Source organism: Branchiostoma floridae, chromosome 13, assembly GCF_000003815.2.
Source record: "Branchiostoma floridae strain S238N-H82 chromosome 13, Bfl_VNyyK, whole genome shotgun sequence".
Lineage (NCBI taxonomy): Eukaryota > Metazoa > Chordata > Leptocardii > Amphioxiformes > Branchiostomatidae > Branchiostoma > Branchiostoma floridae.
The window spans coordinates 12,817,123-12,845,004 of NC_049991.1; the positions used below are offsets into that span (position 1 = coordinate 12,817,123).

Consider the following 27,882-nt stretch of genomic DNA (forward strand, 5'->3'; position numbering starts at 1 on the left):
AGGAAAAGGTGAGTTTATATTTGGGGTTTTATGTTAGTGTGACCAGTGGTGATTTACTACATCTTAGACCTCCTCGGTGTGAACTCAAGAGAGTTTGCATGTCTTTGTTTAGGTTGTACGTGAACTTCTACAGCTCCAATCAGGTGTGTCTAATACATACCATTGTTTGCAATCCTCACAGGTATTGGCTGTGACACATTTGTTGTGACTCATGCTTGCACTAAGACGTTGACAAAGGCCTAGTTTTCGTGTACACTTCAGTTTTAAGTCTTTAGCTTGCATTGTTTGAGGACGTTAAGTTTAAATTTTGAGTATAATCAAGATTAACTCCAATATCAAGAACTCCCCCGAGACTAGTTGCTCCTGTAACCAACTTAATAACTTTTTTAAAACCATACATTTAGTCACAATGAAGCCATATGCTATTCGGATGGAATATGTGACATGATGTAACTTAGCTCATACAAGGAATGAGGTTTCTGAATACAGTAAAAGGTTGCTTAATTCTAATTGCTTAGTTCTATAAAAGTATTTTGAATAATTTTACGACTTCACTCCAAGAGATTTCATTGACCTTGTCGTTATTGAGCATGGAGTGTAGGACACCAAAGTATATGTTTCTGATTCTAAATCGTCAAAGAGTCGTCTGTAAAAACGTGAGAATTGGTAGAATATGATGTGCGTGTCCACTTCCAATCTCATTGTTTCCATGCTCTACTTGCTACTAGTAACTTTCCAGTGTTTATATAAGGAGGGTTTAGTTGCTATCTTAAATGCATTGCGATGATGACAGAATGGGTGTTTTTAAATGGAGAATAAAATTGACAATGATCTTCCATGGCCATGCTTCGTGGCAAACTTTGTCGTAATTATGGTGATTAACATGTAACAAACGTGCAATTGCATAATAAGGTCTAGCTTTATTGGAGTGCCCCTGAATTGTGAATCAAATATTCGGCCACTTTTATGAAAACAATATGAATAGGACTCAGCACTGTGATTTTTGGCAAACAGATACAGTAACAGAAATTATCTGTTATTTTCGCCATCGTTTGACATGCAGCCAAACGTCCAAGTACCCGGCCCACATTCACGGATGAACTCTCCTCCTTGGCCTTGGCACCCTGCCATGATGTGGCCACCAATGGTTACCAATAACATGTGGTAGGAACTTTCTAGTGATATTCTTGACCTTTTTCAATTAGTAACGAAAATTCGGGGCTATCATTACTATGTCTACCAAATTGTGCCCATCAATTGTCTCAGCTACAGTATCGTAGAATAGTTTTATCATGTACATATAGTTGATATGCACTGTATTTTACTTAGTGCTTAGTACGATTATTATGCATAATTCACCGTATATATGAGTATATATAAAGTAACGGAGTTTTATCATTGGTTCAGCTTAACATTTTAGCTATGACATTTTAGATCTCGTCACTCTCATGAGTTAAAGTATTTTGATGATTAAGGTAAAGACGCAACTCTCTTGAAAATCTCATTGATGAAAATGTTCAATGGCGGAAGCAAATGCTTCGCCGCCTGGAATGTTCACGGCCTAGGTTCTAAATTAGAAGATGTAGAGTTTTTAGACGAAATTCGCAAATTCGACTTCTTTTCGTTACTTGAAACATGGAGCACTCAAAACACAAAAATCAACATCGCTAACTATAGTTATTTTCATCTATTCAGAACAAAAAGCAAACGAGCGAAACGTTCATCAGGGGGAATTATATTTTTCTATAAAAACAAATTCAAAAATCATGTCAAAAAAGTACCTTCTAAGTCGACTGATGCCCTCTGGGTAAAGATAGACCGTAACGTCTTAGGACTTACGAAAGATCTTTTCATATGTTCAGTTTACCTAAGCCCAAGCGCTTCTTCTACTCATAAAAATGCCGATAACCATATATTAGACATTCTAGAAGAGGAAATAAGTAGATATAGTTCAGAGGGGTTCGTCTTATTAGGGGGAGATCTAAATGCGCGTATTGGTAACCTACGTGATTACGTGGATAGCGAAATTAACATCGACGGTTTTCCCGCCAGCTCCTCGAACCAAGTTAGTGATAGGCAATATATGGATAAGTCACCTCCAAACAAGTTTGGCCGGCTTTTGAGTGAGCTTTGCATACAAGCAGACCTCAGAATATTAAATGGTAGGGTGGCTGGGGACCTGCAAGGTAACTATACCTGTCACCAACCAAACGGTAGTAGCACGGTCGACTACATAATTTCCAGCCAATCGTTTCTGCAAAACATTTTATTATTTCAAATTCATCCGCTAACTGTCTTTTCAGATCACTGCCTGATATCAGTCTTCATTAAATCAAACACAGACCATCAAAACCAGCATGAAAAACAACAAAAGCGTAAAAGAAATCCCGCTCCAAAACGATTTCATTGGGATGATAAATCTGCACAGAAATTCAACCACATCCTTTCTCAATCTCATTTTATCGATAGACTGAATTCACTCTCATCACAAAATACGAAGGACACAAAATCTAATGGAGAAATAGAAGCCTTTGTTTCAGAATTTAGTTCAATCCTGAGAGACGTTGGTTTCAAATCCCTATCAGTACAGATAACTAAACATAAGAAACACCCGCAGCTACGACAAAATAAACAATGGTTTGACAAGAGTTGTAACGAAATAAAACGTGAAATAAAGAACCTAGCATATTTACTATCCAAACAACCATTTAACTCCGACATAAGGGGAAGATATTTCAAAAGAAAAAAAGAATTTAAAAAACTGATAAAAAAGAAGAAAACAGACTTTCACAAACAAATCATGACCCAATTGTCTTCCCTCAAAGACAAAAATCCAGGCGCCTTTTGGAACTTAGTTAATAAGCTAAAACCGACGAAAACGCAAGAAAATAATCAAATCTCAGAAGAAGAGTGGTTTGAACATTTTAGTAATTTAGACAAACTCCCTAATAATGGTACAAACGACTCTCCAATTCCGGAGAACGATCAACTAAATCCGTCGTCCTCCGCTACTAATCCATCTGTTCTAGATTCCCCTATAACTTCAGAAGAATTATATAATGCCATTTCAAACCTCAAGAACAATAAATCGAGTGGAAATGATTTGATCTTAAATGAAATGTTGAAATTTGGTAAATCGGTACTTCAAACGCCACTCCTGCAACTTTTTAACAATTGTCTGCAAAACGGGTATTACCCACAGGAATGGTCCCTTAGCCACATTGTTCCAATTCACAAATCCGGCGACCCATCTCTCCCAGACAACTACCGCGGAATTTCCATAATTAGCTGCTTAGGTAAACTATTCTCCTCTATATTAAACAATCGCTTAGTTAGTTATGCCGAAAACAATAGTCTTTTCAAACCCCATCAGGCAGGGTTTAGGAAGAACTTTAGAACTACAGATAATCTTTTTGTGTTAAGTACATTAGTTAGCAAGTATCTAAGTAAAAATTCCCGTCTCTTTGCATGTTTCGTAGATTTTAGTAAAGCGTTCGACTCCGTCTGGAGAAATGGCCTCCTTTACAAATTAAACAAGTTAGGTATACAGGGCAACTTTCTTCGAACTATCAAAGACATGTATTCAAAAACTACAAATCGTGTGAAATACAGTCAAGGTCTGACTGAACCTTTTGTCACAAACTGTGGTGTCAGACAGGGTTGTAATTTAAGCCCAACTTTATTCAATTTATTTTTAAGTGATATTACATCTGTCTTTGATAATGATATTTGTAACCCCCCAACTATGTACAGTAAGCGTGTCTCTTGTCTATTGTATGCAGATGATTTAGTTCTTTTCTCTGAATCCAAACAAGGTCTACAATGTTCTTTGAATAGACTAGAAGAATACTGTCAAACATGGCACCTAAATGTGAACCTTAGGAAAACAAAAATAATTGTTTTCACTAAGGGTGGTCGTATACCAAAAGATGTGTATTTCATGTATAAGAACAATCCTGTTGAAATAGTGACAAACTATTGTTATTTAGGTATTGTTGTCAATTCTGCGGGTACTTTCAAGGCGAACAACAAACACTTGTACAGTAAGGGTCTGAAAGCTTTATTCGGGATAAATCAATCCCTAGACAAAGCCGATGCTCCTTTGTCTGTCAGAAACAAACTTTTTGATACATGTGTTAAGCCCATAATTCTCTATGGATCGGAAATCTGGGGTTCTGTTAAAAGCCCCAAATCCTGTCCTATTGAAACAATACATCTAAAATTCTGTAAGCAAACCCTACACGTGCCAAGATCCACAAGTGGCCTCGCCGCTAGAGCCGAGTTAGGGAGGTTCCCCATTCATTTGGAAGCCTCCCTAAATGCTATTAAACACTTAATTAGACTTCGCCAGAAAGTACCACCAGACAGTTTCCAGTCAGACGCTCTTTCTTGCCAGATAGATTTAGACAAGGCTGGAGCCAAGTGTTGGGCGTCAGGAGTTCGCCAGTCACTGGAGGAATGCGGCTATGGTTATGTATGGCATTGTCCTCTACAGCACAATACAAATTCGTCTCAAATTATCAATTCTATCAATCAGCGTCTGAAAGACATTTATTTTCAAACTTTTCTAAGAGAGATACACAATGACAACAAAGGTGGATCCGCTAAAAACAAATTGAGGTCTTACAGACTGTTCAAGTCCACTTATAATGTGGAACAATACCTGGATATTGACAATATTCGGCACAGGACGGCCGTCACAAAACTACGAGTCAGTTGCCACAAATTACACATCGAAACCGGAAGACATAACCGCACTCCTCTAGAACAACGAATATGTAGATACTGCAGTCTAGATAAGTTAGAAGACGAACATCATTTTGTAGTAGAATGTAGTTTGTACAAGAAAGAGAGAGCTGAACTCTACAGACTAATAGAATCCATGTTCCCCCACTTCATACAACTAAGTAATATAGACAAATTTATATTCCTTATGAATCTAGACAAGCCTTTACTTATAAAGCATATCTGTTCTTACATTTTCAATATCACAAAGAAACGAGAAGAAGCCGAATGTACGCAGTAGAATACGATCCTTGAGTAGTGTAGATTCATTGTATCATTATATCATGTTGTATCATTTGTTGTGACCTGTACTAAACCCAGTGGGTATGAATGTACAATAAAGGTCTTCATTCATTCATTCATTAATCCAACATTTTGATGGTCACTTTTTCATATGAAGTAAGCACTATATCCCAAGACAAGAAAGTGGATTTTGTACTGCATTTTGCTGGCTGTCGTAATCACAAGGCCCACAGATTATGTATTCTTTAGATACTAATGATTATATTGCAGATTGTAAGGATAGACGGTTTTTCATGATTTGCAGCTTAAAGGTATGATGTATAAGATGTGAGTACTTTGTCGGCCCCTAGCAACTTTTGTTTGGAGTGTATTGTTCTAACCGATTGCATAGATGGTCAGTATGTTTTTATCAAACTTATGGATAGGAACCAAATCAGAAAGTATGAGGTTTCAGAACTCTCCTCCAGCATTTTTGCTGCAGCGTTGGGCAAACAGTGTGATGCCCTAGTGGGTAAGTCAGCAGGTCTTGAACTTGATATACGTGACCTCGCGACCGCTGAGAAAGTTCAAATATATAAGTTTACTCAGCGGCCATTTTCCAAACTATGGAGGTTCACTTCGATGGCAAGAGGGCCTTGGTGACTGGTGCGGGGAAAGGTGAGTTTTTAACGTGACAACGGTGATTTCCTAGAAGAACTTAAACCTCCTCGGTGTGAGCTCGTCAAGAGAGCTTGCACGTCTTTGTCTAGCTAGGTTGTACCAAGGACGTCCTTGGTTGTACGTGAACTTCGACGGCTCCAATCAGGTGTGTCTAATACATACCATTGTTTGCAATCCTCACAGGCATCGGTCGTGACACAGCCAAGGCCCTGGTTAAGTGTGGGGCTGAAGTGTTCGTTCTCAGTAGGACACAGGAAGACCTGGACAGTCTGGTACAAGAGGTCAGTCTGATACAGATCAGTTCTCAGTAGCTTCTACTGAAAATTAAAAATGTAGATACGGTCCATGTACATGTAAGGAACTATGGTTATTCTTTTGGTGTGCAGCACCATGTAGCTGTAGATTGTCCTTGACGTTAAACACCTTACAATATCTCTTGTACTATTAGCTAACGAAAGGGTATGTCACCCCATAAGGGGGCGGTATAACTCCGACGATATATCGACCGTGATGATGATGACAATATTCTATATGTGATTTGTGCTTAGTACCCAGGTATCCGCCCTGTTCAATGTGACCTTGGAGACCCAGTAGCCACAAAGGCAGCAGTGGAGTCTGTTGGGCCTATCGACCTATTGGTCAACAACGCGGGGATCAATATACCGCAGGCTTTCCTGGATGTTACATTGGATACTTTTGACACGTAAGGCTAAGTCCTAGAAATGTTTAGATGTAAACAGATGGTTACAATTTTTCTACGGCATGGTTATATTAGCCATAGATCCAATCCTACAATCTTTTTCCTTAAACCGGGGCTCCTTGCACTCGCTGTCCAGGGTAGCGAGTACAAGGAGCCCCGGCTGGAAAAGGATGGTACCTAGGCTATGATTTGATGCCATATCACTGTTTTGTTTTCCAACAGGGTCATGAACGTCAATGTGAGAGCTGTCTTGCAAGTTTCTCAGGTCAGCTGCTAAGTTCTGTACTTTGTAACTTAATCAGCTTCTTTTCTCCACTCCAATGAATTAATTTCGATGTTGTGCTGAGAAACGTCTATTCACAGTATCACTAAGCGTATAAATGTTAATGCAGAAAATAAGTTTTGTATCACATCTAAGAACTAGAAAGGCCGACATTTGCTTGAGAGCAAACGCAGCATATTTCAGCCATCTCCCTCCCCATGCAACAACAGACTATTCCAAAATCACCCATGTGCAAAAATCGAACACTTTTGTTTAAAAGTCACTTCCACTAATGACACTTAATGACACCCAAAAATGAATCTTACAAAATTCCTAGTGCAAGAATGGACTCTTCCAGTGCACCCCATGTGAATTTGCACAATAGACCAGTCCAGAAATACTCTCACTGAAAACATGGTCAAGGTTGAACTAAGCAAAAAAGGCATGAAAAGGTAAAATAGACCAGTCCAAAAACACTTCCACTAAAAATGGAATATTGAATTATCACCTTTCTAAAACTAAATTTGAAAACATCCCCATGCAAGAATGGACTCTTCTTGCGATGCCCCTATGTAAAGTGGTGCAGTCCAAAAATACATCCGCTAAAATTGGACTTGGACGTAATCACCAAAGTCCCAAAAATGGATTTTAAAAATCCCCCCATGTAAGGATCGACTCTTCCAGCACAACCTATGTAAAATTGCAAAGTTGACCAGTCAAAAAATAACCACACTGAAACACTTTGACATATCAAATCACCAAAGTCCATAAACAACTTTTAAAAAAATGCCCCCCTCCATGCAAGAATGGACTCTTCCAGTACACCCCATGTAAAATTGCAAAATAGTCCAGTTCAAAAATACTCCCACTGAGAGACATTATATAATCAACAGTCCAAAGATAAATTTAAAAAATATGTACCCCCTCTGTGCCAGAATGGGCTCATCCAGATAACACCGGGCTCACTGATTGGCTGCCAATCCCCTTCGAGATGTTGACTCAGGCTACGTGATTGGTTGCCTCTTTAATCAAGTTACTAGTATATGTAGACATGTGCACATGCTGTCTTCAGGTGGGAGAGGTCAACGACCTTGAGGTCGTTGACCCTCTGGCCAGTGGAGAATTACCAAAAAAGTCCACAAATATATCATTTTGAAGTGGTTTATGCCAGAAATTATACATGGTTCATTTGAATGAATATCTAGTGCACCTATTTACCAAAATGTAGGTCATTTGGTTACAAGACCAGGGAACAGGAGCCAAAAGCGTACGTTTTTGGTCAAACAATAGCCAAAAAATTCCAAAATTAAGCATTTTGTTGTACCGTATGCCGAAGGTGTAAATGAATTCATGTGCGCATATGTAGACGGCACTCCTATACCAAATTTCAGGTCATTTGGTTGTAAAATGGGGTTATAGGAGCCAAAAAATGTCATTTCTGGGGCAAAAAATGGCAAAAAATGCCAAAATTAAGCATTTTGCTGTACCGTATGCCAAAATTGTTTTTGGAATTTTGTGGGCATATGATCAAGGCACCTCTGTACCAAATTTTAGGTCATTCGGCTGTAATACCAGGGAACAGGGGGCATAATGTACATAAAAATTGCAAAAAACATGAATAAAATCATTTTAAAGGAGGATATGAAAAAAATGAGAAAAAAGCACCTGGGTATTGACCCACTCTACCCTTGTGCCAAATTTCAAGTAATTCGGTCCAGGAACGACGGAGTTGAATCGATTTGAAGATTTGACAGGAGAAAGAAAGAAACATTACGAATACAATATATTTCACCATACCTATGGTATGGCTGAAATATAATAACGTCAAGTTGGTGATACTAATTCTATTTAGACACAATAGACATAAAAAAAAACATCAGCCTCGACTTTTCCCAATGTCTGTCTAAATTAGTTCTGGTAATATTTAACAAGATAATGATATGCAGTGCAATATTGCTTATTTTCCATTTCCCAGATAATTGCCAAAGGAATGGTGGAGCGGGGCACAGGAGGCTCTATTGTTAATGTGTCAAGTCTGGCATCCAAAATTTCAGCGAAAGCGTGTACTACATACTGTGAGTCTGAGTACCCTCAACAGTTTCTGGCTTAGTAAATGGCACTCATTATGTAAATTCTAATTCAATTTGTGGATAATGTGTCCTTAGAAAAGTATTAGCCGGAAACCAGACTTTCATTCAGGGTCAGGAGAGAATTTGCTCGGCAGCCAAGACAGGTTTTCCCGAGGACCTTAGATAAGCATTCCGTGGAGGATTCATCCATGGGGAAAGTTTCCGGGGTGAGAAAAATAGCTCACTTTTTGAATATGTTTTGCTTAAATGTCCAATAGGTGCTTCCAAAGGAGCATTGGACATCATGAGTAAAGTGATGGCTCTGGAGCTTGGGCCACACAAGGTAGGTAAACAAGCAAATATTAGAAAAAGTAATACTAATATGTGTTTTATAGATATTTAAGCCGATAGATATATCAAACTTTTGACCCGACATGATACTGACCCACTGGATTAGCAGCTGATTACAGGCTTTCTCAGAATGACTGACCACACACATCAAAACAAGTAGGTTATATGGTTGCTTAACAAATGTAACATCTTCGATCAATTATCCTTTACGGACATGCGACTCTTGTCAAGCAGTAGTGGTTTGAATATACTCGTACTGTTCAACATTTTGAAGAAAAAGCAGGTTAGATCTTTTACACCATATAGTAATGAAATTTAACAAACCTGACATGGATACTCATGTACTAATATCAAATCTTTCCCCCCCAGATCCGTGTGAACACAGTTAACCCCGGTATTGTGATGACAAACATGATGAGAAAGATTGGCTACGATGACCCTGACAAGGCAGGACCCTTCCTCTCCAGGATACCTTTGGGCAAGTTTGTAGGTGAGTTGAATAGTAGCTTTTCCGATGGGACAAAACAGACAAACTTAACCCTCACCCTTCTGACTTCTATTCTCTGCACTTACAACATTTGGTGTCACATCAGAGAAAAGGTAAATGCAGTACATATGATTGTTTGATAAACAATTGTACAGACTGTTTTATTGGTAGCACAGCAACTCTATATTTGAAAATGAAGGCTACATGATTATTAGCCTTATGAATACATGTTGTCGTTGTTGTTAACTCAAACTACAGAGGTTGATGACGTGGTGCATGCCATCCTGTACCTGCTGAGTGACAAGGCAGCCATGGTGAATGGAGCGTCTCTGCCCATAGATGGGGGCTTCCTCACCTCCTGAAGGGTCTCACATTTGTTGTTGACAAAGGCCTAGTTTTCGTGTACACTTGAGTTTTAAGTCTTTAACTTGCTTTGTGTAAGGACGTTAAGTTTAAAGTTTGAGTATAATCAACATTAACTCCAATATCAAGAACCCCCCGAGACTATTTGCTGCTGTAACCAACTTAAGAACTTACATTTAGTTCATACATTTAGCCATATGCTAGTCGGATGGAATATGTAACATGGTGTAACGTAGCTCATACCAGGAATGACAGAATTTGGCAACACATTACGAGGTTTATGAATACAGTAAGTTTGTTAAACTCTAATTGCTAATTAATAAGTTCTATGAAAGTATATGGAATAATTTTACGACTTCATCCACGAGATTTTATTGACATTGTCATTGTTATTGAGCATGGAGTGTAGGACACCATACAAGTATATTTTCTGATTCTAAAACGTCAAAGAGTCGTCTGTAAAAACGCGAGAATTGGTAAAATATTATGTGCATGTCCACTTCCAATCTCATTGTTTCCATACTCTACTTGCTACTAGGAACTTGTGTTTATATATGGAGGGTTTAGTTGCTATCATTTATGCATTGCGATGGTGACAGAATAAAATTGACAATTATCTTCCATGGACATGCTTTGTGGCAAACTTTGTCCATGGACATGCTTTGTGGCAAACTTTGTCATAATTATGGTGATTAACGTGTAACAAACGTGCAATTGCATAATAAGGTCTCAGCACTGTGATTATTGGCAAATAGATAACAGGAAGTATCTGTTATTTTCGCCATTATTTGACATGCAACAACTTACTAATCCAACATTTTGATGGTCACCTTTTCATATCACATCAACTTGATCAAGTAAGCACTAACTCCCAAGACAAGAAAAGTGGATTTTGTACTGCATTTTGCTGGATGTCGTAACCACAAGGACCACGGATTATGTTATTCTTTAAATACTAATTGTTGATTGTAGATTGTAAGGATAGACGGTTTTTGATGATTTGCAGCTTAAAGGTATGATGTGTAAGAGGTGAGTACTTTGTCGGCCCCTAGCAACTTTTGTTTGGAAGTGCATTGTTCTATCGATTGCATAGCTGATTAGTGTGTTTTTATTAAGCTTATGGATAGAAACCAAATCAGAATTCCCCTCGAGCATTGTTGTTGCAACGTTGGGCACACAGTTCAATGTCCTAGTGGGTAAGTCAGCAGATCATGAACTTGTCTCACGTGATCCGAGACCGCTGATCAAAGTTCAAATATCTTAGTTTACACATCATCCATTTTCCAAGCTATGGAGGTGAGATTCGATGGCAAAAGGGCCTTGGTGACTGGTGCAGGGAAAGGTGAGTTTTTGTTTAGGGTTTATGTTAGTGTGACAAGTGGTGATTTACTAGATCTAAAAACTTCTCGGTGTGAGCTCAAGAGAGTTTGCATGTGTCTAAAGTTAATGTAGTAAATTAACTCTTACAACCAGCTCCAATCAGGTGTGTGTAATATATAACATTATTAGCATTGTCCCCACAGGCATTGGCCGTGACACAGCCAAGGCCCTGGTTAAGTGTGGTGCTGAAGTGTTTGCTCTCAGTAGGACACAGGAAGACCTGGACAGTCTGGTACAAGAGGTCTGTGTAATACGAATCAGTTTTGATCAGTAGCTCCTCTTCAAATTTCATAATGTAGACATGGTCATATACATGTTGGATTGAATATGGTATCAAACTTAGATGGTGGAACTTGAAGTTAAGTAATTTTAAGTGTGACGTTCATATAGATTATCTTTCTAAAGTTTACACACATTACACACACATCTAATAGTTTGTTCTTTATCATCAGTACCCAGGTATCCAACCTGTTCAATGTGACCTTGGAGACCCAGAAGCAACAAAGGCAGCGGTTGAGTCTGTTGGGCCCATTGACCTATTAGTCAACAATGCGGGGATCATAATACTGCAGCCATTCCTGGATGTCACTTTGGATGCTTTTGACAAGTGAGACACAGAATTCATAAACCATCACAAGGGTTAACACAGATAGCTGGTTTTTGTCTATTACAACAGATTTGTTATCATATCACTGCTTTGTTCCTCCTGTATAGGGTCATGAACACCAATGTGAGAGCTGTCTTACAAGTTTCACAGGTCAGTTGCTAGAAATACAGACATACATGTAGGTCATGTACATGACTTGAACCTTATTATTTGGATACCACTTCATTATTGGTTAGTGGGGTTAAGTAGCAGGGATAAGGTTAACCTACACCAAGATAATCCCCCCGTTTTGCCAAACAGTAAGTTAAGATCTGCACAGAAAGTAGAGAATATGCAGTCCATGTAGACTCTTGGCAAGTTATTGTAGGAAATAGTTTTGTATTGAACCGAAGTAAGTATAGCTAGAAGCTCTAAGTATAGTTGTTTAAAATGCTTGATGAAACTTTTTAGAACATTCTTTCAATATGCCTAGATAAAATAAAAACTAGTATAATTTTACACACTTTCTAGAGCAACATTATTTCTGTTACCTTTCTCAGATTGTTGCCAAAGGAATGGTGGAGCGGGGAACAGGGGGCTCCATCGTCAATTTGTCGAGCCTGGTCTCAAAAAGTGTATTAAAAGAGCATACTTCATACTGTGGGTATTCAGTACCATTTTTAGTTTCTTGTTTTAGAAAATGTCTCTCAATGTAAATTTCAATTCCATTGCTGATAACGTGTAATAAAAAGAGTTTTTCAGTACATCTTCTTGCCTAAATTGTTTATACATATAGGTGCTTCCAAAGGAGCCTTGGACGTCATGAGTAAAGTGATGGCCCTGGAGCTTGGGCCACACAAGGTAGGTAAAATCAAAACTAAGTCTCAACATGATGCAATACCAATTTGCTGAATTTTCAGACGGATTGACCCCCTATATGAAACCAAGGAGCTACATGTATAGTTGACCTTGGTCAAATACTAGGAGCTCTAGTAGTGAGTCGAAAGTGCCCTCCAACATTTAATACTCAGACTTACCACTTTGAAAAACAATCAGAATTTTTTCCTGGACATTGTGATTAAAGAGGATTCTCGGAATATCATAGCATAATGATAAAATGACATGCTTATTCCCAGATCCGTGTGAACACAGTTAACCCCACTGTAGTGTTGACAGACATGACAAGAAAGATTGGCTATGGTGACCCTGCCAAGGCAGGCCCCATACTGGCCAGGATACCACTGGGCAAGTTAGTAGGTGAGTTAGTCAGCTTTTCCACTCAGAAATGTGACTAAAGACTCTCACCCTTATGACTTTTATACTCTGCAGTTGCAACATTCGGTATAAACAACAGGGCTGATTTAAAATACAGCAAAGATGACAGGCATTTAACAATGGCCAGGTTTGAGAAGCATATACATGTACTTTGATTGTAACAGTGAAAATCACTAAATTAAAGATATACCTTGATTTTATTTCTCTGATTTATCTATTGCAGTTGTATTATAAAGGTGACATCTTAAAAGTTTCCACATAAATGAAGATTTCTTCAGTTTGCAAAAAACTGAAGCTTTTTAAAAGAATATATATTCTTAGTATCTTACATGTTACATCTGTATCCCTAGCCTTGTATGTAGCATCATATGCAAATCTTAAGATGCTACGTAATAATGTACAAACATATACATGTATAAGAATCACTAGTCTTATGACTGCATGCTGTTGTTTACTCTCACCACAGAGGTTGATGACGTGGTCAATGCCATCCTGTACCTGCTGAGTGACAAGGCAGCCATGGTGAATGGGACACACCTGCCTATAGAGGGCGGCTTCCTCACCTCCTAATAAGAAAATCACTTCTTTGAAGTGGTCAGCTTTTTTTCATTTGACTAGGAGAAATGTAATGTCCTAACTTTATCTGACTTCATTTCGAAGTTTTGATCAGTCCGGTTTTACATCATGGCATTGCTTAATGTATACCAGCTTCTGAAACGTTCCTTGCTGACTACATTGTAGTCTGTGTTCTTGTCCTCCAATGCATGGCCTGTCCTGTGTTGAGTGCCTGTTCGGCGAGCTGACATGCTCCGTGCGGGGTGAACCCCACCACATTACTCCCAACAGTCCTTACCCCTCCTTCAGCAGCTAGCTCCTGTATACGTCTCTCTACCACAGAGGGAGGGGTGTACACCCCCTCACCATACCTGTACAACTCATCATCACTCCCATAAATATTACTTTCTTCAGTTCTGCGACCATCTCCTAAATTAGAGTGAGAAATGATTGATTGTCCTTCATGAGGAATACTCATGATGTTACAAGCTATCTCCACTTGCCCCTGGTGACTAAATGCCATTGCCTGAACACCAGGAAGGCCACCTGGTGTCCTTCCTCTGATGGACCTCACAATTTGCTGCCCAAACTTCAGGTCCTGAGTGTCAATGGTGACATTTATGACCATCATGTAAGGTATGGCTCCAATAGCTGCCAAGAAATGTGAACAGATGAGACATTATGTTGAATGGAAACAATAACGTTGGTTATGCACAAATGAGCAATCAAGACATACACAGAGAAGGCTATCTATTATGTAACACATATCAAAACTAAGAAAAACAACACTATTATAGGTAGCACAAACACAGTAGCAATTATTACTAGTGAAAGGTTGATAATCAGGGTTGGACAAATCCACTAGCCCGATTGTCCCGGGCAAGTGAATGTGCTGATTGGGCAAGTGCATATCCTACCCTACTTGTCCGATCGGGCAAGTAAGATTCTTTCTATGAGTGAGATTTTGATATTACTTACTACTTTTTGCAATCATGGAATCGAGCTTTAGTCAACACATAAAAATAGTGCCAATGATAAAAGAATTCTATTGCTGGGAGTGAGGTTACATACTACCGGGTATTAGAAAAATGTTTTTAATTAAAATTTCGGGCAAGTGAAAGATTGGTTTGGGCAAGTAAATTTTTTATGTACTTGTCCAATAGGACAAGTGTATTTTAGAAAACTTGTCCAACCCTGATAATGATAGCTATTATTTTAGTAAATGAGAGAAAATCTGAGCTCAAACTATGATGGCCTAATATAACTAGATTTCCTTATTGGCATTTGAAGATATATTTTCCTTTATGCAAACTCTTAGCTCACCAACCTGTTATGCCATACCGGCTTGAAGGTTTCTCTCCAACGTCTTGTTTAAGTTCCTCAAAGGCAATACCAGTTGAGAACCAACCCACTTCCCTCCTGCGCTGGGCAAGCGGCCGGCACAACGGCCGGTCAGCATGGCCAAAGAGAAAAGAGGCACTTCCCTTGACAGTAGAGGCTAACCTGTGAGCCACACCTGTATAAGCGAAAAAGCAAGCACTTGTGAATTGAAGTTTCAATACAAAGACAGGTACACAAATGTTTAGGTCTGGACCTGTACCTGTACCTAAACAATTTTACAGGTACAGATACTGGTATTTTAATTCAGGTACACAGCCCTTTGATCTCACTCTGCATGAAGGTGAGCTTCTGACAGAGGACAATACTATTATCAATCCCCTTACAAAATGCAGCTTCCATAGCTAGGTTGCAATCACATCATCATCTTGAACAAGTAATAAAATTGTATACACACCAATTGCAATCTCCCCACACTCCTGCAGGGTGACTCCTGTAGACAGAGGGTGGAGGGGTACCAGGTCCACTGACCCCAGTCTCGGATGCCCTCCCTCATGCCTGCTCAGATCTATCTGTGTGGGCAAAAGAATAACTTATAAGTCCATTTCTGAGTTTTATCATAGTCTAAGTTTACTTTTTAACACTGGCAACTGTTACCTTGGGTAGACTATCCACTGTTTCTGGTATGTAAGAACACTGACAATTTATTACATAAATGTTAAGATTCTAGATACATATTCTAAGATTTCCTTTCAATGCAAGAGTGATGACTATACTCACATGTTGGTAGGCAGATGTGCAGGCTTGGAACACAGCCTCACCTATATCCTCCACTGTGGATGCAATGGTCAGGACTGACCTGTTGTAGTCATGGTCCGAGAAAATGTTCAGCACAGAGGCTCGACACCCTTCGACAGTCAGAGAGAAAAGTAATGAGTTATGCCACATATATCAGACAGGTCTGGAAGAATAATAGCAGTATGTGTGTAAGAAATACTGATACCAGAGTGTACAGTATCAATTCATTTTCGGGTTCGTGGAAAAGCCTGGGCCCAGGCTAGCCAGGCTACCCTTTTTGGGCCCCAAGAGTATACGCATAGGGAGTTAAGCATGGTTTAGCTTCTAAAATTTCCATTAGGGGTCAAACCTCCATGCATACAATCGGGGCCCTGAAAAGGATAGGCTGCTGGGCCCAGGCTTTTCCGCGAACTCCTTGTTTTCTCTGTTTTACAAAGACTTATGACTGACTCAAAAACGATTATTGTAACACTATTATTTGCCTCAAATCTACCTTGGTCTTAACTTTAAGCTTTTGTAATATATTTTTAAACTTTGCACCCTTGCAGCAAACCACTACCCAGGTCATGCATATTATGTGGCATAACTTCAATCAAGGTGTTTTTTAACCTCCTTGCTTCAATATTGTGAAACAATGGGTTTTTCAAAACGTTTTCAAAACTGTAAAAGGTGAGAGCGGCCTGAAGCATCTTTTGTGGTTACCGGTGGTGATTTAAACTACAAGAGGAAACCTGCACACGACACATATGATATGTAGCATACATACAGCTTAGTTTATAGTAACACTTGGCTACAACTTTGTTCGGGATCCTACCACCATCTCGGTCTGTCTTGTCATTCACCCGCAGTGCTGACATGGCAATGGCCTCCACTGTTTCCTTACTCCGCCCCTCGGAGATGTTCATCAAACATCCTACCAGCCGCCTTGTCATTGTATTTATTTGAGCAATTATTACCCCCAATTTGGCCAAACAACTCCCAACCGAAGATCACCAAGTTTGTAAGACAGCTGGTAACCTTTGACCTTAAGTAATTCACTTTTAAAACACCGGCGGTGATTGGTGAAAGTGTCTACGATCATCCAATGGAAAGATACCTTACATTTTTAAGAGGTTATCGTACTGCATCCTGGGAATCCAAAATGGCGGTAATTTGAAGTTTGATAGAGTGAACTCTAGAAATTATTTTGTTTTTTCGTGCTTCTGAAGGCTTCGGTAGTATTATAGATGGATACTTCAACAGTGTTGAATCCTTGGGCAAGCGAGCAGCGTCCTTTGGGGCCGTATGGTCTGCTAATACAGCAGGCAGAGCTATCGGGCCACCTAAAAAAGGTAAACCAACAAAGAACTTTGTAAAATGTGTGTGTGCGTGCGTGCAAGCAAGCATGCGTGCGTATGTTTGTGTGTGTCTGCGCGCGCGTTCATGCGCCAGTAAAATCTATGTTAAGTTATAGAATCGTTTCAGGAGCGCAAGTATACGAAAGTAACGGGTTCAGCACTGGTGTTCCAGTGCTGAATCAATGGGTCGAATCGGCCTCAGCACTGGTTTTCCAGTGCTGAAGAAACATCGGTAGTACTGAAAGACGGAATACCAAGTAATACCAGGTTAAACATCAAGGAACTCATATATTATGTGTACATATGTGTTCCCCACATATATAAACCAAATATTTTGTAGTTTATGGGCTTAAAAATAATATTTTTGCCAAAGAATTCCGGTGGCAAAGTGCCGCTGCCCCGCGCGGCATGATATTTGATAGCGCTGGCGGGCCGGGTCACATCAACAACACGGCGAGCCGCGACACGTTAATCTGACGTTAATGTTTATCATTTTTCAATTATTTGCAACATCGTGCCCTGGTTTATCTTTGCAGTGTTTCAAACAGTTGTATTTTAGTCATTTCGTCACGTTAAAATTTGTCCGGGCCCATTAGTTGCTTTTGATTCTAATTTCTATCACGTCGGTCTCGGGGTAGTGACACGCTTGTGCCGCAAAATCTCCGGCGGTTTAACGTTACAAGTTACAACATGCAACACGACGACAACACTGATACAATTATGTTGTTGAATGTTCCAACTACCAGTATAAGGAGTTTGAAACACTAGTCAATCATTGCCGACTCATCGGCAGTTGCACATTACCGGAAGAAGAAGAACCGTGTTGTTGATTGACCCGGACCGCCAGCGCTACTCATGCCGCGCGGGACAGCGGCGCGCGGCGTTTTGTTAGCGGAATTCTTATAGGCAAAAATATAATTTTAAAGCCCATAAACCACAAAATGTTTGGTTTATATATGTGGGGAACACATGCACACAAAATGTTTGAGTTCCGTGATGTTTAACCTGGTATTACGTGGTATTACTTGGTATTACTTGGTATTCCGTCTTTCAGTATCTCCCAAGAAACATCAGCACTGGTTTTCCAGTGCTGAACGGCCTTGTTCCAGTGCTGAAGCTCCCTCAGCACAGGAATTCCAGTGCTGAACCCAATGCGAGCACTGGTTTTCCAGTGCTGAACTGCCGTCAGCACTCGGGTACCAGTGCTGAACTCGCGGCGGAGAGGCAGCGAGGCGGCGAGGCTGTTCAAAGGTCATAATTTCAGCACTGGTTACCCAGTGCTGAAACCGCCGTCAGCACTGGAACCGAGTGCTAATATACAAAAGTAACGGGTTCAGCACTGGATTTACCAGTGCTCGGGAACTTTTCAGCACTGGAAGTCCAGTGCTGTAAAAACATCAGCTCTGGGCTTCCAGTGCTGACGTTTATAAAGCACTGGAAGGTTCCAGTGCTGAACGTAATATTCATGTAGCATGCGTCCGTACGGCTGTCTGAGTTATTTCCTTTAGACTTAGAGTTAGATATACCTGTGCATGACTTTGTGATGTTATTGAATTGTGTGAATGTAAGTGTAATAGATATAGCCCTTTCTAGAAGTAGAATCATTTCGGTGGCTCTGAAAAGGGCCGGGGTAATTGTAGACAGCAGATCAATCTTCGTTGTTATTCATGTTTATGGCTCAAGCTGCGGTAGAAGGTATATCAACAGGTTGTTTTGAGAAGTTAGTAATGTGATTGAAGACATTTTAATTTCGTTAAAATTGTTATAAACGTCCTCAGCACTGGAAATCCAGTGCTGATTGTAGTCTCAGCACTCGGTTTCCAGTGCTGACAGGAGGGCTTCCAGTGCTGAAGCTGCCTCAGCACTGGATTTCCAGTGCTGACGCCGGCTCAGCACTGGACTTCCAGTGCTGACGACCACTTCAGCACTGGTGTTCCAGTGCTGACAGAGGAGACTGTTACTTTTGTATATTTGCTTCAGGAGCTCGAAATGAGTGCAGCAACATTAAAATTATATTAATAAGAACCTAGCTTTTAAATGTAGTTGCCCACTATACTGGGCAGTGGGCACTGCAAATCAAAGATATAATAATATGATGAGTAGAGTAGGGTAGAGTTCAAACTTCAAAGGGTTGTTGGTTTGTTTGGAGAGAATTTTATCATAGAGGTGAAAAAAATTATGTTATGCAGGGATATACCCTAGTTGAATTTTGTATCCTTGATACATTTGACTCAAAAGAGGAGGGATCGTGACATTGCCATGGCAACCGACCTCGTCCGTGAGAAGTCCCCATCCCTCCAGCTGTTCCAGGTGCTCAGACAGATCACAACCCAAAGGAAACAGCTTGATAAGGTAATCCATATGCAGATATGCCAGTAACATGTTAGTCGTGACTGAAGTGTTTTTCTGTAACTTCTCTACTCTGGCTGGACAGACAAAAAGCTTTGTCATACATGCTTATACATATGTATATAATTAGTCTCTTCTATCTCTACTTCTATATAGGATGAATAAATTGCCAGGGATGTTTGGCCACTGTATGGTAACATTGGTATCATTATAACTGCAGGCTCACTGTTTCAATTATTCACCCTATTTTTGCCAAATTCTACTTGTCGTATCTCCATAGGAAGGACTGGTGGAGGCTACTTTAGATTAGATGTAGTAATTACATCATTGAAATTTGATAAGGTTTTGACTGAGATAAAATTGTATAGTATTAGTATTACACACAAATTGCTATCTCATTGCTCTCATGGTGAATGCTTTCAGTTTACAACTTTACATGTTTTCTTCCTTCCTAATACCCAGGTCAATATTGAGGTCCAGTGCAGACAACAAGACCAGGAGACTAATGATATCACAGATCTCGGAATACTAGGTAATCTGCCAATAAAACACATTGGTATATCTGTACTCATCAAGGAGAGTCAAAAAGTAATGAAAGTTGTTCATAACAGGCTCAGTTTTTCATCGAATAAGTTTGAATTTGACTTTGTGTATATAATCTATAATTTATAAATGATATAATGAGCCTTCTGTCATGGTAAGGTATTAGAACTGGTCAATACATCAAATGTACTACTAAGATATTTATGTGGGCGAAGCCCAACATTTAGTTTTTCCTCAGATATTTGCATATTCCAACCGGAAATCAGTAAAAATGGAAGCTGTAAACATGCACTCCACGTTTCAAGGTTTTTGATTGGCTTGCAGTCGCACTTTCTCGGTTTTACGTCTGAGGTAAACCTATCAAGGCACAGAACACAATCGGCATCGACTTTGATAATAGCCAATCAGAACTCAGAAAAAATGGAAGCTGTCAACATATACTCCGCGTTTCCAGCTTTTCGATTGGGACAAAGTCGCGAACTGTCTCGGGTGTACGCAGAACTGAACCACTCAACGCACAGGACACAAAATGGCATTCTGCATGCAGTTTGACAATACTATAGCAGCTGAGACGACCAAACAGGCGCTCAAGGAAGAAGTTAGCCGCCATGGAATGAACGAGATTGATAAATTTTCACACAAAAACGTTATCTTCAGAAAATTGGACCTTGGAATCTTGCAAATTCAACGGTGAACGGACGTGTTCAAGCAACGCAATACATTTGTATACCTGTTAAAACGTGCGCTTGTAACATGTTGTAGCACTGGCTCAGTGGTATTATTCACGCGTGGTAAATCAACGCTCCGGGATCGAATCTGTGGACAGACAATGTTTTTTAATTTTTTTTTCCTTTTGCTGCATTTTCGCGAAAATGTTGCCTTTCTTGTTGCTTCTTTTCTTGCAATTTTTGCTTTCTTTTCCCTTCGCCCACATCCTGCATTTTTTTCAAAAATGTTGCCTTTCTAGTCTCAAGCGTTTTCTCAAAGGCATTTCAATACCCATCACAAGAACAAGATCTATCTTCATTGTAGTGAATATAACCTACATGTGCAGGCTCTTTGCAACACCCCCTGGTGGGGAGATGGTGAACTACAGCTGAAGTCTTTAAGCCCAAAAATAGATATATTTTACTTTTTAGTATTTTAACACCACTTTCTTGCAGGTGCTTCTTCGTGTGCAACCCTTCTATTTTCTACCATCTTTGAAGGCAGTACTGAACAATATTTTTTTTTACCATGTCTATGGGACACAGTGATCCCAACTTCCCCAAGTCACATGCACTGACTCAGTCAGATAGTTATATTATAGCATGCAATAGATGGATGTACATTGTAGCTAAATAAAATCAATGTTGTGTTGATACAGTCCTTTCCTCTTCCTGCTTAAGGAGTCAATGCGCAGTCAATGTGGTGCCTTATTATATGATTGTCAAATGCAATGTCATGGCCCCATCATAGGTTCAAGGTCAGGGATCATCTATAAAGATCAGTATTTCCAATTTTTGGAAATACCGTATTTCCTTGATCCATTTGATATAGAGTTATTTCATCAAAGCTAGAGGTTAACTGAAGCTTGATGTAAATAACTTGCAAATTAAGAATTTAGAAAGCAACACTGAAGTTGGAAAGTGGTAAGCAGCTTTTAAGTAAAAATGTAGAAAATACTTGTACCACGATGATGTTCGTCCATTGGAAGTTGATGAGGACCTTGACTTCAGTTCAGTTCAGTACCATAGCTTGACTAATATTGGGAGGGGTCATTAACCACAGCAAAGCGAGAGATTGTGTAAACACAAGCTACTTGAACCATAGTATTGAAGGAATCATGCTCTTTTGCATCATGGGAAATGTTTAATCTTATATGATAAGTTATATAATAAGTATACAACAAGAAGTTGAAATAGGCAAAAGGCTAAAAGTTTATTTCAGTGTCCTACAAAAGTGACCAGTGTCAATCAAGGAATCATGTTTTTCATCATGTACAAAGGAGTCCTGATTGCCATATCAGTACATACATACATGCATTATGAGTCAAAGTTCTGCTCAGTTTAATCTTATCTCAAGGCCAAACCTATCAATTCAGACTGCTGTCTTTTCGGCCATAATTTTTTCTTATGGGTTGTTAGACATTCACTGCCACCACAGTGTCTGTATTCTGATTCACTGTGTCCTGTTTTACTGCAATGGATGTCTTTATAATGGGACTTTATTGTCCTAGTAGATCAGACCTATAAAATGTCTGGTGATTTGGAGAGTTACGAGCCCATTATCAGGAGTCAATGATCAGGCTTTTCTAGCAATGAAGAAAATTGAATGACATGTATTTTCCAGTGGGATTAATGTGAGTTGTGTGAGGAGGGCAAGACCTTGTGTAGAGTTGTGCAATCTCTTGATCCAATTACAGGTTACACTCTATTTTACAACTTCTAGAGAAGAGAATAAAACAGCTGAATGAGCTGAGTCAACACCTACAGACTGTTATGCAGCACAAGGCCCAACTGAAGTCCAGACTGCAGAAACCTTTTGTGGGAGAATACCTACATATTGCAGGTATATGTGTACATCTGTTAAGAATATTGCGTGCTTTTCTTTTACTAAAAGGCTATATTCAACAAGTTACACTTGAATGGTGGGTCACACATAGAGAAATGAAACTCAAACCAATTTGTTGCAGCTATCTTGTTTTATTGGTAAAGATATGGACAGTAAAGAATACGGTTTTGAAAAATCAGCTTTGCAGTGGTTGTACTTGTCTTTTCAAGGGCTAAACAGTACTAGTAATGCACTTGCACCAAAGAAACTAGTACATGCATGTAGTAATCAAATTAGTATTGATATATTGATTGAACTCCAACACAATTTTACTTGTAATTCAATTCAACTAAGCATTCAATTTTGGTTTGTTTTTCAGTTCAGCATTTTGAAAAGTTTTGCTATAGCTCTATCATGAACAAGGTCTTAAAGACCAAACAGGAGTGCCCTGGGCACAGCACTAAGGAAGTACTCCCTACTGTGACCATCCCAGCAGCTAGAGGGGTGAATTGACCCCTATAAATACATAAACTAATAAAAATCTCAGACTGTCTACACACTGGAAACAAAGGCAGGGACAGATTAGCATAAAATACTGGTCAAAAATTCAAATATTTTTCTCTACTGGTTTTCAAGGAAACACTATCAAACCCTGCAGAATTATCAAGATAGTTGTAACAAAGTTACATAATCGAGGTCCTAATAACAGCAACTTTCAAATTTTGGGAAACCAACCTTGTGTTCAAATTGAAACTTTCAAGTCTGCTCTGCCAACTTTGTATCAAAATGTCTTTTTGTATCTACACATGATTGCAACTTGAAAATCTTCCTTATAACTGAATTAGCTCTGATATTTATGTGTCTAGAATTATGGCTAATAATGTGGTGTCTGTTTGCAAGTGTACCAACAGGGGCTATGTAGACTGTACATGTAACTGTCAGTTATGTCTCACAGTACCAGAGTAAGACAAGCCAGCATTTTCATTACTTTATATTCTGGGTTAGGTAAAGCTTTATGTGTAATCATACTTTAATACCTAATGTAGTATCCTAATATCAAAATTGAATTGAAAATAAACTTGTGTTGGTCAGCCGTCTCAGCCAGCCTTCCCCGATGTGAACTCCACCACAGTGAACAGAAGACTGAGCTCTAGTAGTTTACGTTAGCTGAATTTATTGGGTGGTTTTATAGTACGGGGTTGGTCTTTAAAGATGATGATAGATGAAAAAACTTCTGTAACCTCTCCAGCTCAGTACCAGCGCTGTGTGTCAGAGGTGTTCCCCATGCTGGCTCCCATCCTGTCAGACCTACAGACTAACCTGGACAACATCCACTGGGCCAGCAGATTTTCAATGGATGATGGGCATATTGTAAGTAATAATAGGGGCGTGGGTTTGTATCCCACTTCTGACACCATGTTATGTTTCATAGTACACTAGTGAATTGGATGTAGACTCAGACTGAGACAAGGACATTTTATTCATGGGGGTATTACTAAGTAGCTGATCTTGACAAGCATCTCATTTTGGTGGCCTCTTTGTTTTTCTTTGATAAGTCAAAAGCTGCAATTTTGTAAAATGTATACAGTTTTGACATCATGGTGCTTTAGGTCCTCACAGTTTTGGAACTTTGGTCATCCCAGGGTGAACTGCACAATCATCTAATACTAAAATCTAAAGCAAGCAAAGCAATGTTATCCTGGACATGTAGAAAGTTCTTGAGACACAATTTCAAAAGTATAGGATTAAAGAAATATACTAAGTTTATAGTCCATTAGGCCTTGGATTTCCAGCTTTTTCATTTGCTCTTGACAAAGACTAATGTGCCAGTTGGTAAACACTGTAGATTACCCACCGGAATCCGATACAAGGTTTGACCCTTCGTCACCTGGTGTCAATGATGTGTTTTATGATCGAGTAGAATTTCTGAACTGTGCCGCACAATTGTGTTAGAGGGAGGGGTCTGATAGATGCTATCATTAAATTGTATTTGGTGCAATTTATTGAAACATCAGCAAGTTTCTGGGTCACAGGGAGAACTGAAATGAGAATAATAAATCATTTTGCTTGGAGAAAAAGCTGCTGCTTGACATTAATAGTAGCCAGGTATCTTTATGACAAAAAAAGCAACGTAGCAATGCATTTCATCAAACACATGATGAAGCATGTCAATGTTAGACTACTCAGGCCAGCAATCCCATAAGGTAAAGTGCAAATCTCATAAGGTTCGTGTGAATCACATAATGATTCGTGCGAATTTCATAATATTCGTGCGTTTTTGCATAGTGATTCGTGCGAATTTCATAATATTCGTGCGTTTTCGCATAGTGATTCGTGTGTATCACATAATATTCGTACGAATTTCATAGGGTTCGTGCAAATGCTTAGGCACCCCGCCCATGTCCAATAGCCCAAACCTATCGTTTCTAAAGGCATACACAACCCATTCAAACTTGATAATCTATCCCTTCTACTTGAAGAATATTTCTGTTTCATTCCCTTGGATATGGTGGTCCCAGAGATAATGTTACCATTGATACAAGCTTTATCTAATATATTCCTGTCTGTCACCTCCTGTGTGAGTATCCACCTGTCACAGAGACCAGATTTTATTGGTCCCTTGAGTGGTCTTGTCTGGTAGGTTTGACAGCTCCATGCACATGTAGGCTGCCCTGCAATAAGATAGGTTTATAAGATGAATTATGGAATATCGTTCAGGTACTGGTTTGAAATTATCCAGAGTACTCTGTTGGTACAGTTCCAAAAGTCTACAGTTGACATGTGTTGCCACAGTAATCCTAGTGGAATTCCATACCTTAGTGAGTCGTGATATAGAAATGTCTCCCTTAAGTTCAAAGGGATTCCCATATCAGACAGTCTCTTCATGTGTCAGTGGTTATTAACCTTTGGGAGTGTTATATGATGAAGGCTCAACAATAGGATGACATTGAGGGCCAGCCATATTGCATTTACTTCAACATAATTTGTTCATCGACTTTCTTCCCTTTCTGGGATTCCTGCCAAGTTCATGAGTTAGAAGCTTTATTTGATAGCACTTTTCTTTCCCTAACATAGCAGATCAGTATAATAACTTGACTTGCCATGGTTTCTTTTTTTTTTCTATTTGAAAAAAAAAAAGACTTATACTATAGAGACTGAGGCAACACTGCGTCACTGGTATTGAACAACAAAGTTCAAAACAGGAAGTTGCAAGACCTGTGCAAATATAATTGCAGGTAATGGTGTCTGGAATAGCAGCAACTGCTGCCAAGGTGCGCAGAAAGTTTGACTCAGGAACTTTGGTCTCGCCCAAAATACACTGCCAAGTTTTCCCCGTATCAGCTAATTTCCGGACTAGACTCTAATGTGGGCTATTGATCTTGCTTTAGAGGTATTAGGAAAGCCTATTAATTCTGCCCCAGCCTAACTAGCTTTGGCAGTTACCGATAATATGTCTGGCAGAAGACATAATACTCGCATCAATAGCTGTTTCATTTAGAGTAAATCACTATTAAAAGCCAGTAGGTGAAACGTAATTCAAGCTTTTGTACTCAGAGTGTAAGGCGAAGGTGAACCTCATTTGCATGAATCATATAGATCAATAGAATTTCCGGACTCTACGATTGTCTGGTAGACCTTCTAGTGATTATGAAGGAAGTACTGGATCACCTGTTGGCCTTTCCTTTTCACCACAAAATGAAGCTACGTCAATCAGTCAATGGTACTTTTATAAGTCATGACGTATTGAAAGTCAACATGGGAAAAGTGGGAGGGAGCAATGTGAAGGTTGCTTCATACACTATATCAAAGAATTATGTTAGCCCTTATTGTTATGTTAGCTAGGATGCTAAGCTTTATTCTATACCTCTATTTTGTATTTTGTGTAATAGTTGGTGCCATACATTGTACCTTGTGCATTTGTTGTGCAATAAAGTTCTTGGTATACGTTCATAATAACTGTATTGTATCATGGCAATTTTGAAAATTTGAATTCAGTACTCTTGAACACTTCTGCCCTTCAGCACTTCTGTAATTATTGTACAGTCATAATGTATTTGTACTTTAGATGATGTACATGCAGTTTTCATTGCATTTTCCGTTTATATATGCATATCCTTGAGCCTGAGGTTTTTACACATGTATTGCTACAGGACCAGACATTGGATGACCTGACTGCCTCCCTGGCCCAGGTGGAGACTGGTCTCCAGTCCCTTGTGCAGCTGCGGGAAAGTGTGAGTCAGATGCACCACACCAGCAGGAGCCAGCAGGGCACCAGGAGGCCTGACAGCAAACAGAGATAGGCTACTGTCTGGTGCACTGACACTGTTGGTAGAGTTTGTTACACTTTCCAGTTCCTTCAGAATTAAGGAAAATCATGTTACAAATACAGCTACATTTGCAGTATTATGAATGATAGTGTTAATACGAAAGTATGATCACATTGTCAACTGAAGAAGTAAAATGCCTTAAGAAAGAGCAGCACACTTACAGATAGTAAAGAAATGCAGAATTGAATATCATAACAACAATTTCATATTACCTAAGATGAAGGTTAGGCACCCAGGGAATAGTATTACTCAGTTGCTTAGACAACGGTTACAAGGCTCAGGTAACTGGATACAATTCCAAATTCTATCCACATGTTTGAGTAACTTGCATACAATTCTCCATTTGTTCTTTATTAAGAAAAGATCTTCCTTTTTGCATGGAGGTCCTTATCATTCAGGATACGGGCAAAGCTTCTCTGTCTCAAAACTCTCAGCAATGCTCAATTCTTGAATGTTGCAGGTTGCATGTACTTTAGGCTATGATGTCTGATCTCAGTCTTGTAAACTTGTTACCCATGGCCAGCCAGCCTGACATCCACTACATGCACACCACACCAAATTACAATCACTACTCCCTAACACACAACTAATTATCCCAATAAATTGCCCAGTTTGGGTTAATCTAGCCATAACACAGCTGAGTATCATCCGAGTGTACTTCAGAATGGCTTCCTGGATGAAGAGGATAGACCAGAGACACGGGTTAACACTTTCCAATTATTTTGTCTGAGTGGGGAAATGAGAAAGTCTGTCTGGATAGGAGCAACACAGGCTTACCAGCCTACAAAGCTGTAGCAGAAAGCTTAAGAGCTATCATTTACACCTTTGCTCATTTTCTTCCTTTTTATACCCACACGAAACAGATTACACAGGATTTAGCTTCATTTCAACGCAGATCAAACTAATAGTCTTTCCAAACTGATAATAGCTACCTATCAGGA

General features: G+C 39.4%; 3 protein-coding genes across 8 annotated transcripts in view; 2 read left to right on the forward strand and 1 right to left on the reverse strand.

Moving 5' to 3' along the window:
• Nucleotides 1-13,762, forward strand: part of LOC118429146 (L-xylulose reductase-like) — a 20,294-nt gene extending 6,532 nt beyond the window's left edge. Inside the window, exons 1-8 of one of the 5 annotated variants that reach the window (XM_035839559.1) lie at nt 5,623-5,685; nt 5,872-5,969; nt 6,237-6,391; nt 6,611-6,653; nt 8,626-8,725; nt 8,998-9,062; nt 9,440-9,560; nt 9,816-9,949. In XM_035839559.1, coding sequence (XP_035695452.1) covers nt 5,634-5,685; nt 5,872-5,969; nt 6,237-6,391; nt 6,611-6,653; nt 8,626-8,725; nt 8,998-9,062; nt 9,440-9,560; nt 9,816-9,919 — 738 coding nt within the window. In that variant the 5' untranslated portion in view covers nt 5,623-5,633 and the 3' untranslated portion in view covers nt 9,920-9,949. Of the gene's footprint in view, nt 1-5,622; nt 5,686-5,871; nt 5,970-6,236; nt 6,392-6,610; nt 6,654-8,625; nt 8,726-8,997; nt 9,063-9,439; nt 9,561-9,815; nt 11,263-11,443; nt 11,542-11,752; nt 11,908-12,014; nt 12,058-12,446; nt 12,547-12,682; nt 12,748-13,022; nt 13,144-13,627 lie in introns of those variants that run through there. The other 4 variants (XM_035839562.1, XM_035839561.1, XM_035839560.1 and 1 more) reach the window with 4 other exon arrangements.
• Nucleotides 13,342-16,808, reverse strand: LOC118429145 (glutamate formimidoyltransferase-like). 2 transcript variants are annotated; one of them, XM_035839558.1, is made up of 5 exons: nt 16,670-16,808; nt 15,835-15,962; nt 15,512-15,626; nt 15,044-15,232; nt 13,342-14,367 (listed from the first exon to the last, which is right to left on the reverse strand). In XM_035839558.1, exons 1-5 carry the CDS (start codon nt 16,782-16,784, stop codon nt 13,892-13,894), a joined length of 1,023 nt encoding a protein of 340 aa, XP_035695451.1. In that variant the 5' UTR covers nt 16,785-16,808; the 3' UTR covers nt 13,342-13,891. The 2 variants fall into 2 exon arrangements, with proteins under 2 accessions (XP_035695451.1, XP_035695450.1); XM_035839557.1 differs by having other exon boundaries at nt 16,667-16,808.
• Nucleotides 16,809-16,988: 180 nt separating this feature from the next.
• On the forward strand, nt 16,989-27,006 carry LOC118429729 (AUGMIN subunit 2-like). Its single transcript, XM_035840347.1, has 6 exons — nt 16,989-17,183; nt 19,428-19,541; nt 20,001-20,070; nt 22,512-22,631; nt 23,863-23,984; nt 26,765-27,006. The coding sequence occupies exons 1-6, from the start codon at nt 17,079-17,081 to the stop codon at nt 26,912-26,914; spliced, it is 681 nt and encodes a 226-aa protein (XP_035696240.1). The 5' UTR covers nt 16,989-17,078; the 3' UTR covers nt 26,915-27,006.
• Nucleotides 27,007-27,882: the final 876 nt, after the last annotated feature.

Coding starts and splice junctions, on each gene's coding strand:
- LOC118429145 (XM_035839557.1), bottom strand. CDS start 16,784: ATGACAAGGCGGCTGGTAGGATGTTTGATGAACATCTCCGAGGGGCGG. Junction 15,233..15,511: donor GTGTGGGGAGATTGCAATTG/GTGTGTATACAA, acceptor TCGCTTATACAG/GTGTGGCTCACAGGTTAGCC. Junction 14,368..15,043: donor AAGCCGGTATGGCATAACAG/GTTGGTGAGCTA, acceptor ATTTCTTGGCAG/CTATTGGAGCCATACCTTAC.
- LOC118429729 (XM_035840347.1), top strand. CDS start 17,079: ATGGATACTTCAACAGTGTTGAATCCTTGGGCAAGCGAGCAGCGTCCT. Junction 17,184..19,427: donor TATCGGGCCACCTAAAAAAG/GTAAACCAACAA, acceptor TTGACTCAAAAG/AGGAGGGATCGTGACATTGC. Junction 20,071..22,511: donor CACAGATCTCGGAATACTAG/GTAATCTGCCAA, acceptor TACAACTTCTAG/AGAAGAGAATAAAACAGCTG.